This window comes from Neovison vison, chromosome 4 (genome assembly GCF_020171115.1).
Source record: "Neovison vison isolate M4711 chromosome 4, ASM_NN_V1, whole genome shotgun sequence".
Lineage (NCBI taxonomy): Eukaryota > Metazoa > Chordata > Mammalia > Carnivora > Mustelidae > Neogale > Neogale vison.
The window spans coordinates 206,590,840-206,603,707 of NC_058094.1; the positions used below are offsets into that span (position 1 = coordinate 206,590,840).

The following is a 12,868-nucleotide window of genomic DNA, read 5'->3' on the forward strand; positions in this document are numbered from 1 at the left end:
TTTCCATCTAGTTGTGATTTCTCTCTGTCAAATAAATAAATAAAATCTTAAAAAAAAAAAAAAAAAGAAAGTTATATATCCCACTGGATGTCCTTTACATCATGGCTGCTCTGGAAGGTCAGAACTTGATGTAGTCCCATATCCTAGTTACCATATTGTTTCTTCCTCTTTAAATGATTTTGATAATCTACTTCTATTTTAACTGCCCTATATATCTTTTTATCATAGGCATATATCATAGGCAAGGCACTAATAATTAATGAACACTAACAAATAAGCTAACAGTGAAATTTAAAAATTTATGAACTCCCTGAAAATTACTAAAAATCAGGAGTATATAATCCATGACAATCGGCTTATGCATAGGTCTCTTACCTTGTAGCATCAGCTATTGGAATACAGACAAGTCTCAAGCCATTAGCAAAACAGCTCTCCAGGGAGCTCAAAGAGATTCTTTTTTAAGTGTATATACTAAAATTCATGTATTTTATATGACCCTCATACCAAGACTATACTTACACATATCAGACACAGTTTTATTATGCTTTAATGGGTTCCTGTTGCTTTCAAGGTAAACAAATCTTAAGAATGGCCTGTAAGCCCTCTTTGTATTCTATGTTAGCCTTATCTCTGACACCCATTTCCTTCAGATTCACCTGTCACTAACTCCCTAGAGCAGGGACGTTTCCCTCTTACAAACTCTCAGTCTGGCACACTTCTATGCTCAGCGCTCATTATAGCCTATATTATTACACCTTTGTGTGCTTTTTTGATTAATATGTAATTCCCCAAGAAAATCTAAATCTCCTATCTGTTTTGACTGTTTTTATCAGTAGTGTATCTCCAGCACCTATCACAATGTTTAACATGTTCTATGTGCTCAATAAATATATCTTGACTAAATGAATGAAATGTTATATGTGCTTCTCTGTCCATAGTGGGTTGAAAGAAGTAAATTATGGAAGAGATCAGTCCTTAAAAAACAAAAAAACAAAAAAACAAAGGCACAGCAGCCTGATAAGGTGGTAGGGGAAAAAAGACTATTAAAAAGTAGACAAAGGAACTCAGGAATCATTGGAGTCTAGAGGCAAATTGTCTTAATAATCATTAGGCATTAAGATGTTTTTAATAGTCTTTAATAGCATCATTATATTACAGTATGGTATAATAATGGAAGTCATCAAGGAAGGGGTTGGCTTTTATCTATGATTAAGATAAGGGAGAAATTGGTAATTCACCTTTAAAATACTTTAATCTCGTGTTTCTTTAAAGATTTTCCCATCTTCTGGAGATGAGCTTCAGTTATTGAGAAAATATAATCATTTGCATTCCTCTTCACAGCTCCTAACTACTTGGATAAATGGAGTGTTCCCCAACCTCACGTCAGGATAAATAACCTTGCATTGTAATACTCTTCTTTTGCTCAATTTTTATAATTGCAAGAAAATTATTTTTAAATTCCCCTTAATATTCATATTCATAACAAAAGGATTGTTACATAATGTCTCACAAAAAATTCTGCTGAAAATAAGGATACCCTGTGTTGAATGTAAACCAAATCTTGCCTCATGTTGCCTGCACAAAGCAAAAGAAGAAGTTTCCACTTGAATTCTAAATTGAAGATGACCTTGTGCTTTTTTGAGAAAGGCTGGCAGCTGAGGTCACTGGAGTGTATTATGATGGACAGTGCAGTGCAGTGCGTGACTCGGAGGCATGTCCATTGTGTGGATTACAGCCAAACAGAAAGAATTAGACAGCTCAGAGCATTCTATCATTTCATTTGAAAATAATGGTCAAAATCATGAGCCGCAACCATTACAGCTTTCATGAAACCGCAGCAGCATTCAGTAATTCCTTCACTTCAGACAGGCAGTTGGCTATTCTCAGCAGAATGCCGTGGGTCCATCTTATTTTGTATCAGTTTCTGTGACACTCACAGAGAGCAGAAGTTCTGCTTCTGCAGGAAGTAAATCCCATCTCCAAGGCATCCCGTGAAGTTCTAGCTTATAGGATGCAGCCCATTGCTTTACAGCAACCAGATCATTGAAAGTGATACAAGGAAAGAGAAGATAGAGAAACTTAACCCAGTGCTCAGAAGGTAAATATGTAGCAAATCCAGATCATCTACCTTCCTCTAGTTGAGCTTACTGTTCAAGAAGCCTAAGATCAGTTTTAAAACAAAATCTCTACAGGTCCTTCTCTAACAATGGCATGAAAACAAAACATTTTCAAGGAAATCTAATCTGTCGTGAGCCTCCTAAGTTATTTCTGAAATAGTGGTATTTAAGTAGAATATTTTGATTGATTGAGGTTTATTTTTAACTTCTGCTTCTTTCAGGAGCACCAAAAAAAATATGTTTGAGATTTAAAAGCAGGTGGAAAACCTCACACTTCTGATTAAAAGGGGGGACTGCTTCTAATCCTGGGCTTTCCACTCTGTTTGAATGTCTTCTGTGTATGGGGTGGGGAAGAACAAACACTGTCACTTCTAAAGTAGTTAATGACCAAAAAAAACCCTTGTGACTTACCATTAAAATTTACAGCCCGAATATAACCAAGTAGCTCTTTCCCATCAACAGCACTCATTCGTGGGCAGAGGCCGATGTATCCAGGGCACAGATCTTTGTGCATATTGTGCAGGGCATAAGCCATGGAATACACGGCATCAATTACAAATTGGACCTTTCCTTCCTGTTCATAAGACGAATCCCTGGCAATTCTCTCCAGCCCTGTAAAATAAAAAAGTAAACCATCAACTGGTGTTAGATTTTACTCAAAGATGGCATTAGGGCTAAGATTTCCACATTTGGGGTACACTTTTGATTTTTTTTTTAAGATTTTATTTATTTATTTGACAGAGAGAGACACAGCGAGAGAGGGAACACAAGCGGGGGTGGGGGGTGAGAGGGGGAGGGGGGTTTCCCACGATGCAGGGAGCCTGATGTGGGACTCGAACCCAGAATTCTGGGATCAGGACCTGAGCTGAAGGCAGAGGCTTAGTGACTGAGCCACCCAGGTGCCCTCTGAGGCACACTTAATGAGACAAAACTATTTACTTTAACTCCCAATTATTTTATTCCTATACATACTGAGTCAGGCTTTTAAACTGGGTATTGAATTTTTTATTTTGAAAGAACAGAAACTATTCTATTAGCAACAAAAAGATATAAACTAAACAAAAACATAGAATTTCATTATCTTTATTTCCACCTTACTGAGTCCGATTACGTTTTACATTCTAGTAATTACATAACATTTTGGTAGTGACTTGATCTTATAAGCAAAATGCGTAGGTTTCTTCTTTTCATCTACTTCAGTTCCGGGAGTATCATTTAATTAGTGTCTCAAAGTAAGGTCTTCTCTCCCTCCCGCCCCATCATATCTATGCTCATTTTGAACGTATTTTACTTGGGAGCCCTTTTTGTAAATATTAAAAGACAGTTTTTCCTTAAGCAAACCAGCTATCTTCAGAAGAATCATTCAACTTATTTTCTTCTTGAGCTCAATTTTCTTTTTCTTTTTTTTTTAAATGATTTTATTTATTGATTTATTTGAGAGAGAGAGCAGGAGGAGGAACAGAGGGAAACAAGCCGACTCTGCATTGAGCTCGGAGACTGAGGTGAGGCTCTATCTCAGGACCCTGAGATCATGACCTGAGCCGAAATCAAGAGTTGGACGCTCAACCAACTGAACCACCCAGATGCCCCTTGAACTCAATTTTCTGTTTTATTTTATTTTTAAATCTTTCTACGGAGATAAAATTGGCATATAACATGGTTTAAGTTTAAGGTATACTACATGATGATTTTATATATGTATAGATTATGAAATGATTTCCATAATAAAGGTTAGTTAACACATTCATTACCTTCCATAGTAAGTTTTTTTTAATTTTCCTTGTGGTGGTAACATTTAAGATTTACCCTTAGCAACTTTCAAGTATACAATACAGTATTATTAACCATAATCACCATGTTGTGCTTAGATACACAACAATTTTCTATTTCGGTATTAATCAATTTAATTTATTAAATCCAGTAGTCTGATAAGTTAGTTTTGTAAGACTTTCCTGTCACCTAACTGCCAGCCCACCTTTCCAATTGCCTATCATATTCCTGCATAGTCTGCTTCCATGTCAAACTCAATAGTGCTAAAACCAGGCTATTATTATAGAGAATTACATCATTTCCCTAAAACCTCAGTTGGAATTGAAGGTCTTTCAGGATTGAGAGCAGAGAGGGGAGATCTGTTCTTACAAAGAGCACCTTCAAGATGACAAAAGACATACCGATCCCTTCAACTGCATTAGCTGTGTGATCTAAGCTAACATCCATGCAGATCCAGGAGCACTGTCTTGTCCCTACCTCCATTGGCACTTTGTCTCCTTGGGGTCTTAGAATGGCTTTGCTATGTCCAGAATGTCATCAAGTGACCTTGTGAAAACAGCCCTTTCAGCTTCTGCCAAAAAACTTCTCCCCCATAGTTTTCACCACAAAGTAGACAATTCATAAACAAATATTGAAGAATGGTCACAGCAACCAAAAAGATAAGTTGTTTCTTTAAAGATCTTATCCAGTGACCAACCACTCTGGCTAGTCCAGGATCGAGGGATTTCTCAGAATACAGGACCAAAACCCAGATAGTCCTGAGCCAACCAGCATGGTTGCTTAAGAAAACAAGAGGCAAATGACAAGTAAGCTTGATACAAGACTGAAATAAGTACTTTGAGGGTAGGCCCGTAGGTCCATCAGAAGATTCCCAGTTTCATTCATTTTGTATCACTAAATTTGATAACTGGAAATGAATCCTATAAATCCTCGAGCAGTTGTTCCATTCCTGATTATCTTCTTAAGTCCAGACTCCTGAGGGCCACCCCAGATTTACTGAACCAGCATCTCCCAATTTGGGGACATGACAAATCTGTAATTTCCAAACACAGATACCTCACTGTCTTAGTCTGAACTGCTATAACAAAATACCAAAGACTGGGTGTCTTGTAAACAACAGAATTTGCTTCTCATTGCTCTTGAGGCTACAAGTCCAGACTAAGGGTAACAGCATGGTTGGGTCCTGGTGAAGGATATCTTCTGGGTTGCAGGCAGCTGTTTTCTTATTATATCATTACATGGAAGAGAGCAGACTTCGGGTGACTTCTTTTAAGGACACTAATCCCATTCATGAGGGATAGCGCTCTAGCTTCAAAACTTCATCTAACCTAATTACCTCCCAAAGGCCCCACATCCTCATACCTTCATATCAGGGGGTCGAGTTTTAACACATTTCAAATTTACGAAAGGGACACAAACATTACCTGTAACACTACATTCCAAGTTTGCTGTTTGTATTGCTGCTGCTCTGTAAATCCCTCGGCTACACACACACACAACTTCTGTGAACATTATCACTTGTTTTTCTGACTTTGCTTCTCTTATGTACTTTATTTGTGTGTGGGGGGGGGTCTTCTCTAATAATCAAGAGAATGCACAATCTTTAAAAGATTTATTTATTTGTTTAAGAGAGAGAAGGGAGAGGGGCATAGGGGAGAGAGAAAATCTCAGATTCCTCACTGAGTGCGGAGCCTGAAGCAGGGCTTAATTTCACAGCCCTGAAATCATGACCTGAGCTGAAAACAAGAATTAGTTACTTAACAGACTGAGCCACCCAGGCACCCCTCTTTTTAAAGAGAGAATTTCTTTTTCTCCATTGCCACCGGGTGGAGTATGAACAGCAGGCACAGAAATGGCAGAAAATGCCCAAGCCCAAGTACAAAGAAAATAATAACCACAAGAACATAAAGAAATTTGGAAATTTTTCAGTCCATGGAATATAGGTAAGAGCTAGATATGTGTGAATATTTTATTATTTTTAAATTTACTCTATCCTAAAATGTTTTTAATATGATTAAAATAAAAATGTGATTTTATTTTAATGCTACAGTTTATCCAATGCAACCTCACTCCATCTATAAAGATATTTCTCAATATTCAATAATTGGGATAAATTATACACATACTTTCCTGATAAATTTTAATGGAGATGTCCTAATTGAATAGACATTCTTTTTTTTTTTTTTTTTAGATTTATTTATTTATTTGAGAGGGAGGGGCAGAGGGAGAGGGAGAGAGAAAATCTCAAGCAGACTCTGTGCAAAGGATGAGCTCAAGGTACGGCTTGATCTCATGACCCTGAGATTATGATCTGAGCGAAAATCAAGACCTGGTTGCTTAACTGACTGAGCCACCCAGGTGCCCTTAGTAGACATATTCTTTTTTGATTTTTCCTAAAGCAATTTTAACTTTATACATAATAGATTTATAATTAACTCTCAAATACCATACCTATCATTAAAGGAACATATTTAAATTTGCACTTGTTAAACTATTTATTTCCTTAACTAGTTGTAAACTCCTAGTAGTATGAGCAGAGATTAAATATATCCAACTTTGTGCTCTTTTTTTTTTTTTAAGTAGTTTTCTTTTCTTTCTTTTTTTTTTTTTAAGATTTTATTTATTTATTTGACAGAGAGAAATCACAAGTAGATGGAGAGGCAGGCAGAGAGAGAGAGGGAAGCAGGCTCCCTGCTGAGCAGAGAGCCCGATGTGGGACTCGATCCCAGGACCCCGAGATCATGACTTGAGCCGAAGGCAGCGGCTTAACCCACTGAGCCACCCAGGCGCCTGTTTTGTGCTCTTTTTTAAGTAAAAGTTCAGAAGACTGCTTAATGATAACTGTCACACAAGTCAGTGGACACACTATGACTCTTTCCATGAAATGATGGAAGCACACGGTGACAAACTAAAAGACTGAACATTATTATCATTTCTAAGTTTAACAAGAAATCATTTTATTTCTTTCCAGGCTGTTTAGACACCATATTTTTCTATTCCCTAACATTTCAACTTCATGAAGACACTTAAGATTTTACAAGAGCGGGGGTTTGCTCCTCAATTCCTGTAGTTGTTTGTCTTATTCATCTAAAAAGGAATTTAAGAAGCTAACAGTGACTCATCAACTTAATTGGCTGTAAAATTTCATTTTGCTATAGTTTCTAAAGTTAGTGTTAATGTATTGCTATAAAGGGCTAAATATTGTCAAAGGCTATATGTCAGCCATCCATTTAAAACACTGACTGTAAAGTTGTGATGTGCTTTAGTGTATAGCTTAAAATTAACAGCAAATAGCTTAATGTTTGCAGGGGGGAGTTGAAGTCAGCCTCATAAATTTTATAGCAAGATTATTTTACATTTTCATTAATGAAATGTAAAACTTCTGACTGTATCTCATGTTCCTGGACAACAGAATAAATTCTTACTGGTCCAAGCAATACCTCATGTGCCTCAGTTAAGGTCTTTCAAGCATCACGATGTATCCTCTTGGTTTTCAAAAGGCAAATCTGCTCAAGTTTGCAGAGTGCCATACACATTACAGTGCAAATTCCTAAGATATGCCTGACATGAACTTTAAATTTTTTGACAGATAGTCGCTGAGCTTTGCTTTCCAAGAATTTCTGATTTCTCAGGGTGTAGTTTAGTTTTATAGATTGAGATTCGAGGTTATTTTCCTTTTCCTGAAAGTATGTTAATATAATGATGATCCAATAAACTGATCAGTTCAGTGAAGAAGAAGAAAAAGAAGCAGAGAAAGAGGAGGAGGAGGAGATGGAAGTCCTACCAGTCATTTTATTCCCAAGAAACCAAATATCATATATGTTTGATTTTTTTTACTATAATCCCAGCACGCAATAGAAAAAAAATCCCACATTCTAAATTTATAGGTTAAAAAGTATTTATTTAGTTTCTCTCTGACTTTTCCTTAAGAATGCAGCAACTATTTTAAATGATTAAACTATTTTCTTGCAGTTTGTGTGGAGAGGATGGTAGGAGGAAAGAAGAGAATCCGTGACCAGCTAGGGACACATTTAGGCACATGGGACCAGAATGAAGGGTCATTCTGAATTTCACAACAACTCTGTATCTCGCTACTCAATGCACCAGAGAAAAGACTGTCATATCTTACAAGCCACTCTCCCAGTGCCCTACATGTATGCACTAACTGCACAGTGGGTGACTGAAATCAGTGAACCACGCACGCCAGTAACAATCCATGAGAACCAGAAAGAACCACACTGCACACGCAAAAGGAATCACTATCAACTCAGCCAACCTAAGTCACCTTCTACTGAATTTAAACTGATTTGGCTTCAAGGATACAATAGAGGAAAGATGGGAAAGAAACAGAAGCATATTCAATTATACAAGAATTTCTCCTAAGCACCAGGATAGGCAAATGAAGCTCAAGCAGCTCCCATGCAAACTCTAGGGAGATGAGAACAAGGGCCCTATGGTAAGGCAGAAAGACAGACTGACTGAGGGAGGCAGTGGCTACAGGAGAAAGAGTATGGGTCAGTGGGGCAGACCTAGATCCGGGTCCCAACTAACACAACCCAAGGCAAGTGGACTTGGGCACATTCCTGGGCTTTTGACTGGGATAGCTGCCCCCAGGGACCTCCGCAATGTGCTATCCCAGCTCTCCAGCCTCATCTGCTGGCACCACCCCACTTCTTGCTGCTCCACTTGTAGGTCCTTGAATATAACCTGAGATCTCCCACCAAAGGGCTTCACGTGGATATCCACTCTGTAACTCTTCATGCCTTCCTGATACCTCCTGCTCAGCCTCCAAGCTTCAGGTAAGATGTCAAATCAAGATAGGCGAGAGCACTGATATTTAGTTTTTTAACATAGCAGCCCAGATCAGATTATAGAGTATCTTAAATGCTACGTTGAATATTGAATATTGTTCAGTTGGAAACACAGAACCATGACCAATATTTAAAATATTTCTGGGAATATGGGTAAAGTAAATTGAAGCAAATGTAGTTTGAAGGTAGAGATACAAGCTGGGAGGCAGGGCGGATATAGGTTGAAAAAGCAGGAAAAAAAGAATGAGGGAAAATATGTTTCAGATGTCAAACTGACAGTATTTGGCACCCTGATTAAATATGGGAGTAAGGTTTGAAGGCAATCAACAACTCAGGTGTTTTGAGGCAAGGTAGCAGAACCCTGACAGCATTAACAGAATTTGGAAAATCAGGCTAACAAGAAGGTTTTGTTTTTGACGGCTCTGGCTCTCCAACTGCATCAAAAAAGACCTCAGTTAAAAGAACTGATTTTTAATATTCTCTAGTATTTAATATATCCTCTAACAAAGTATGCAGATTTTACATAAATTTGTTGAATTGTTTGAAGAAAGGCCCAAATGTTTAGAGTAATTACATAATAGTAATACCACTGATCATTTATTTATAGCATTGCAATAATTTAAGCTTTACTTAGGAGTAGAACTGTTGTAAGACCAATGGCCTGAGGGGCTCCTGGATGGCTCAGTTGATTAAGCATCTGCCTTTGGCTGGGGTCATGATCTCAGGAGCCCTCCATTGGATTCCCTGCTCAGTGGGGAGTCTGCTTCTCCCCCACCACTACCTCTCCCCCTGCTTGAGCTCTCTCTCTCTAATAAATAAATAAAATCTTAAAAGAAAAAAAAAAAGACCAATGGCCTGAGAAGTTGAAGACTCGCATTCTAGTTCTAACCGAGTGGCCAAATGACTTTGTGTCCTTGGTCAAGTCATGAGCTTTCTAGGATTTGTTTACTTCTCAGTAGAAATTAGACAATTGAATAACATAATCAGTCAGGGTCCCTACAGTTCTAAATTTCCTAGATGCTAGGGTATGTTCTCTTCTGTTTCCTCCTTACACTTGCTAAGATTGCTGAAAGATTGTATAAGGGTATGAGTGAACAAATGTCACTAAAAATTCTCCAAAATAATTTGGAATAACCAGTAACTGGACTACCATCGAGACCTGGAAATTCTACAGTAACAAAAAATACCAATTGCCAGCCTGAATTTTTCTTCCTGTATTGTTAGTCTGGTTAACTGAGTTACTGCATTTTCATGACTCTTAGACTTTAACTACTTCAAATCTAGTACCTTTTGAAGGAGAAAAGTTTCAAGTCTCTTGAACACTCATCTTGGGGTGCCTGGGTGGCTCAGTGGGTTAAGCCTCTGCCTTCAGCTTGGGTCATGATCTCAGGATCCTGGGATGGAGCCCCGTGTTGGGCTCTCTGCTCAGCAGGGGACCTGCTTCTCCCCCCACCTCTGCCTGCCTCTCTACCTACTTGTGATCATTCTCCCTCTGTCCAAAAATAAATAAAATTGTTAAAAAAAAAAAACAAACAAACTCATCTTGCTTGTGAATTTCAGTAATGCACCTGAGATAAAGTTGGCATAATGTGGCTGAAATTCATAAGCAAGATGATTAGATATTTGTGGCAAAAGCCAAAGCTAATAAAACTTATAAATTAATGTTTATAAAAATCAATAGAGTATTTTAGCTCTGGAAGGTAAGAGCATAAATGTCTGTAAGATTTCTCTAAGAAAGTAACATCAAGCTCAAAAGAGAATTCCACACCTAAGGTCCTGCTTTGTCAGTTCTTCACTAGGCTTTGTCAAGGACTTGAATAAACAGATGTATTGGACTAATGAACTAATTTGAGCCCCTGCCTTATCTATTTACAAAGGGCAGAGAAAATGAGAAGATAAGGGTCCTCTGCTGAAAATCACCTGCTCTCTATTTCTTCTGTAATTTAAATGTAGTCCCAAGAACTGAAGGCTCTTAGCTGCCTGAGGACACATCAGGAGACACTTGTAAATCAACCCCTGAAGAGTGCTACATCAGCCCACAATGACTTCTCTCCTTTGTGTGCCTGGCAGGAAATGGAAAGTGCTTCAGGCAGGTGCCAGGTGTCCCTTCAGGTGTTAAATTTTCCATGCAATGCCCAAGGGTTTTTAAAACACTAAAAAACCTAAGGTAGGAGGCAAGTAAGATTAAGAGTGTATCTTCAGGCAAAACAACCAGTTTAAAAAAAAAGATGCTCAGAAGAGGAAATTATTTCATAGATATATCCCTAAGTCCCCAAACAAAGAAAAGGCATTTGATTAAATTCAGACAGTTGCATTTCTTTACATAATTATCTTGATCATGTACATCAGAGTTCAATAGTGAATAGTAGAGTTTTTCTCTTTAACTACTCCATAGAAGAAATCCAATTCTCCCCCCTAAACTCCCTCTAGCAGATAGGACTTCTCATGCATCTCCCGCCCCAAGATATGTTAGTAGTCATTGCAGACCTTATAATGTGGCTTCAAATGTGCCTTTAAAAATATTTTTTAATTTTTTTTCTAATCACAAAAGCTAATCAGTATTAGTAGACATGTGAGAAAAAAGTATAATGAAGAAAATAAAGAATATCTATTAGCCTATCACATTAACCATTTATATATTGACCTATTGCCTTATAGGATTTCTCCATTTTCCCCTAAATTAAGAAGATACTGTATATATTTTTTTTAATCGGCTATATTCACTTCACCTAGTGAGGATTTCCCTATATTGTAGGAAAGCATAGTTTTTATACTTGCATTGCAGTTCATTCAGTGGTTTCAGGTTTTTGCATTTAACTGTTTCCCAGTACTCAACATAATATTTGATTGCAAGGTAGAGATCTAGCCTTGTTTTTCAAATTATGAGCCAATTCTTCCACACTATTTCTTGAATGTTCTTTTCCCTATTGATTTATATAAAGTCACTTTTAACACACATCAAACTCTATATGTTCTTGGATATACAGCTGGAGTTTATGCTCTAGGCCACTTGTCTCCCAATATGCCAATACTACCTGTTGGACAATTATTGTAATTTTATGATAAGTTTTACCATCTGTTCATGCAAGTTCTATCAATACCCTTGTTTTTTAAAATTCTTGATGGTTCTCACAAACTTTAGAACTATTTAAGCTAGTTCTAAAAATTGCAGCTTTTATTCGAATTGTATTGATTTTTAAAATTAGTTGCAGGAGACTTGAAATAGCTGTGATATTAAGTGTCCCATTTGGAAACAGAGCATCTCCATTTATTCGAATCTTCTTTTGGAATCCTCAGCAAAGATATATCACTCATGTATTCCTTTTTTTTTTTTTTTTAAGATTTTTATTTATTTATTTAGAGAGACAGTGAGAGAGAGCATGAGAGGTGAGAAGGTCAGAGGGAGAAGCAGACTCCCCATGGAGCTGGGAGCCTGATGGGGGACTCCATCCTGGGACTCAGGGACCGTGACCTGAGCTGAAGGCGGTTGCTTAACCAACTGAGCCACCCAGGTGCCCCTCACGTATTCCTTTTTATGTAATGCCCTGATATTTCATTTTCTAGCTTTATGAAACAGAATTTTTTTCATTGTATTTTTACGTGGTTGATCATGGTACAATTAATAAATTCTCAATTCATTCTTTTTTTTAAAAAAGATTTTTAATTATTTGAGAGAGAGAGAGAGACCAACCATGTGTGTGCGTGCATGTAACCGGGGATGGGTGGGTGGGTGGGATCCCAAACCTGTGTGCTCCAGAAGCCTGAGCCCAAAGTAGGGCTGGATCTCCCCACCGTGAGATCATGACGTGAGCAGAAACCAAGAGTTAGACACTTAGCTGACTGAGTCACCCAGGTGCCCCTCAATTCATTCTTAATGCTCAACATTTTCTTCTCCCCTTATTTAAACTGTATGCAACATAGAAGGGCCAGGTCAAGTTCCATCTCTTGTTAAAAACAAACAAACAAAAAACAGAAAAATGCAAAAAAACATGGGTTCTGACATCAGACAGATCAAGACTCGAGATCATTCCTGAGTCTCTTATTCTGTACTCATAAAATGGGAATTTATACCTATGTTGCATGGCTGTTGTGAGAATTGAGATAATGCAGGGCATCCAGCACAATACACAGTGAATAAATGGACACCATTATTTGTTATACGGGGCTATA

General features: G+C 37.7%; 1 protein-coding gene across 3 annotated transcripts in view; it reads right to left on the reverse strand.

The window, feature by feature from the left end:
- GRM8 (glutamate metabotropic receptor 8) overlaps window positions 1–12,868 on the reverse strand; it is a 737,958-nt gene that overhangs the window by 268,862 nt on the left and 456,228 nt on the right. For all 3 annotated transcript variants that reach the window (XM_044246506.1, XM_044246507.1, XM_044246508.1), the window contains exon 7: window positions 2,529–2,729. In XM_044246506.1, coding sequence (XP_044102441.1) covers window positions 2,529–2,729 — 201 coding nt within the window. The remainder of the gene's footprint in view (window positions 1–2,528; window positions 2,730–12,868) is intronic.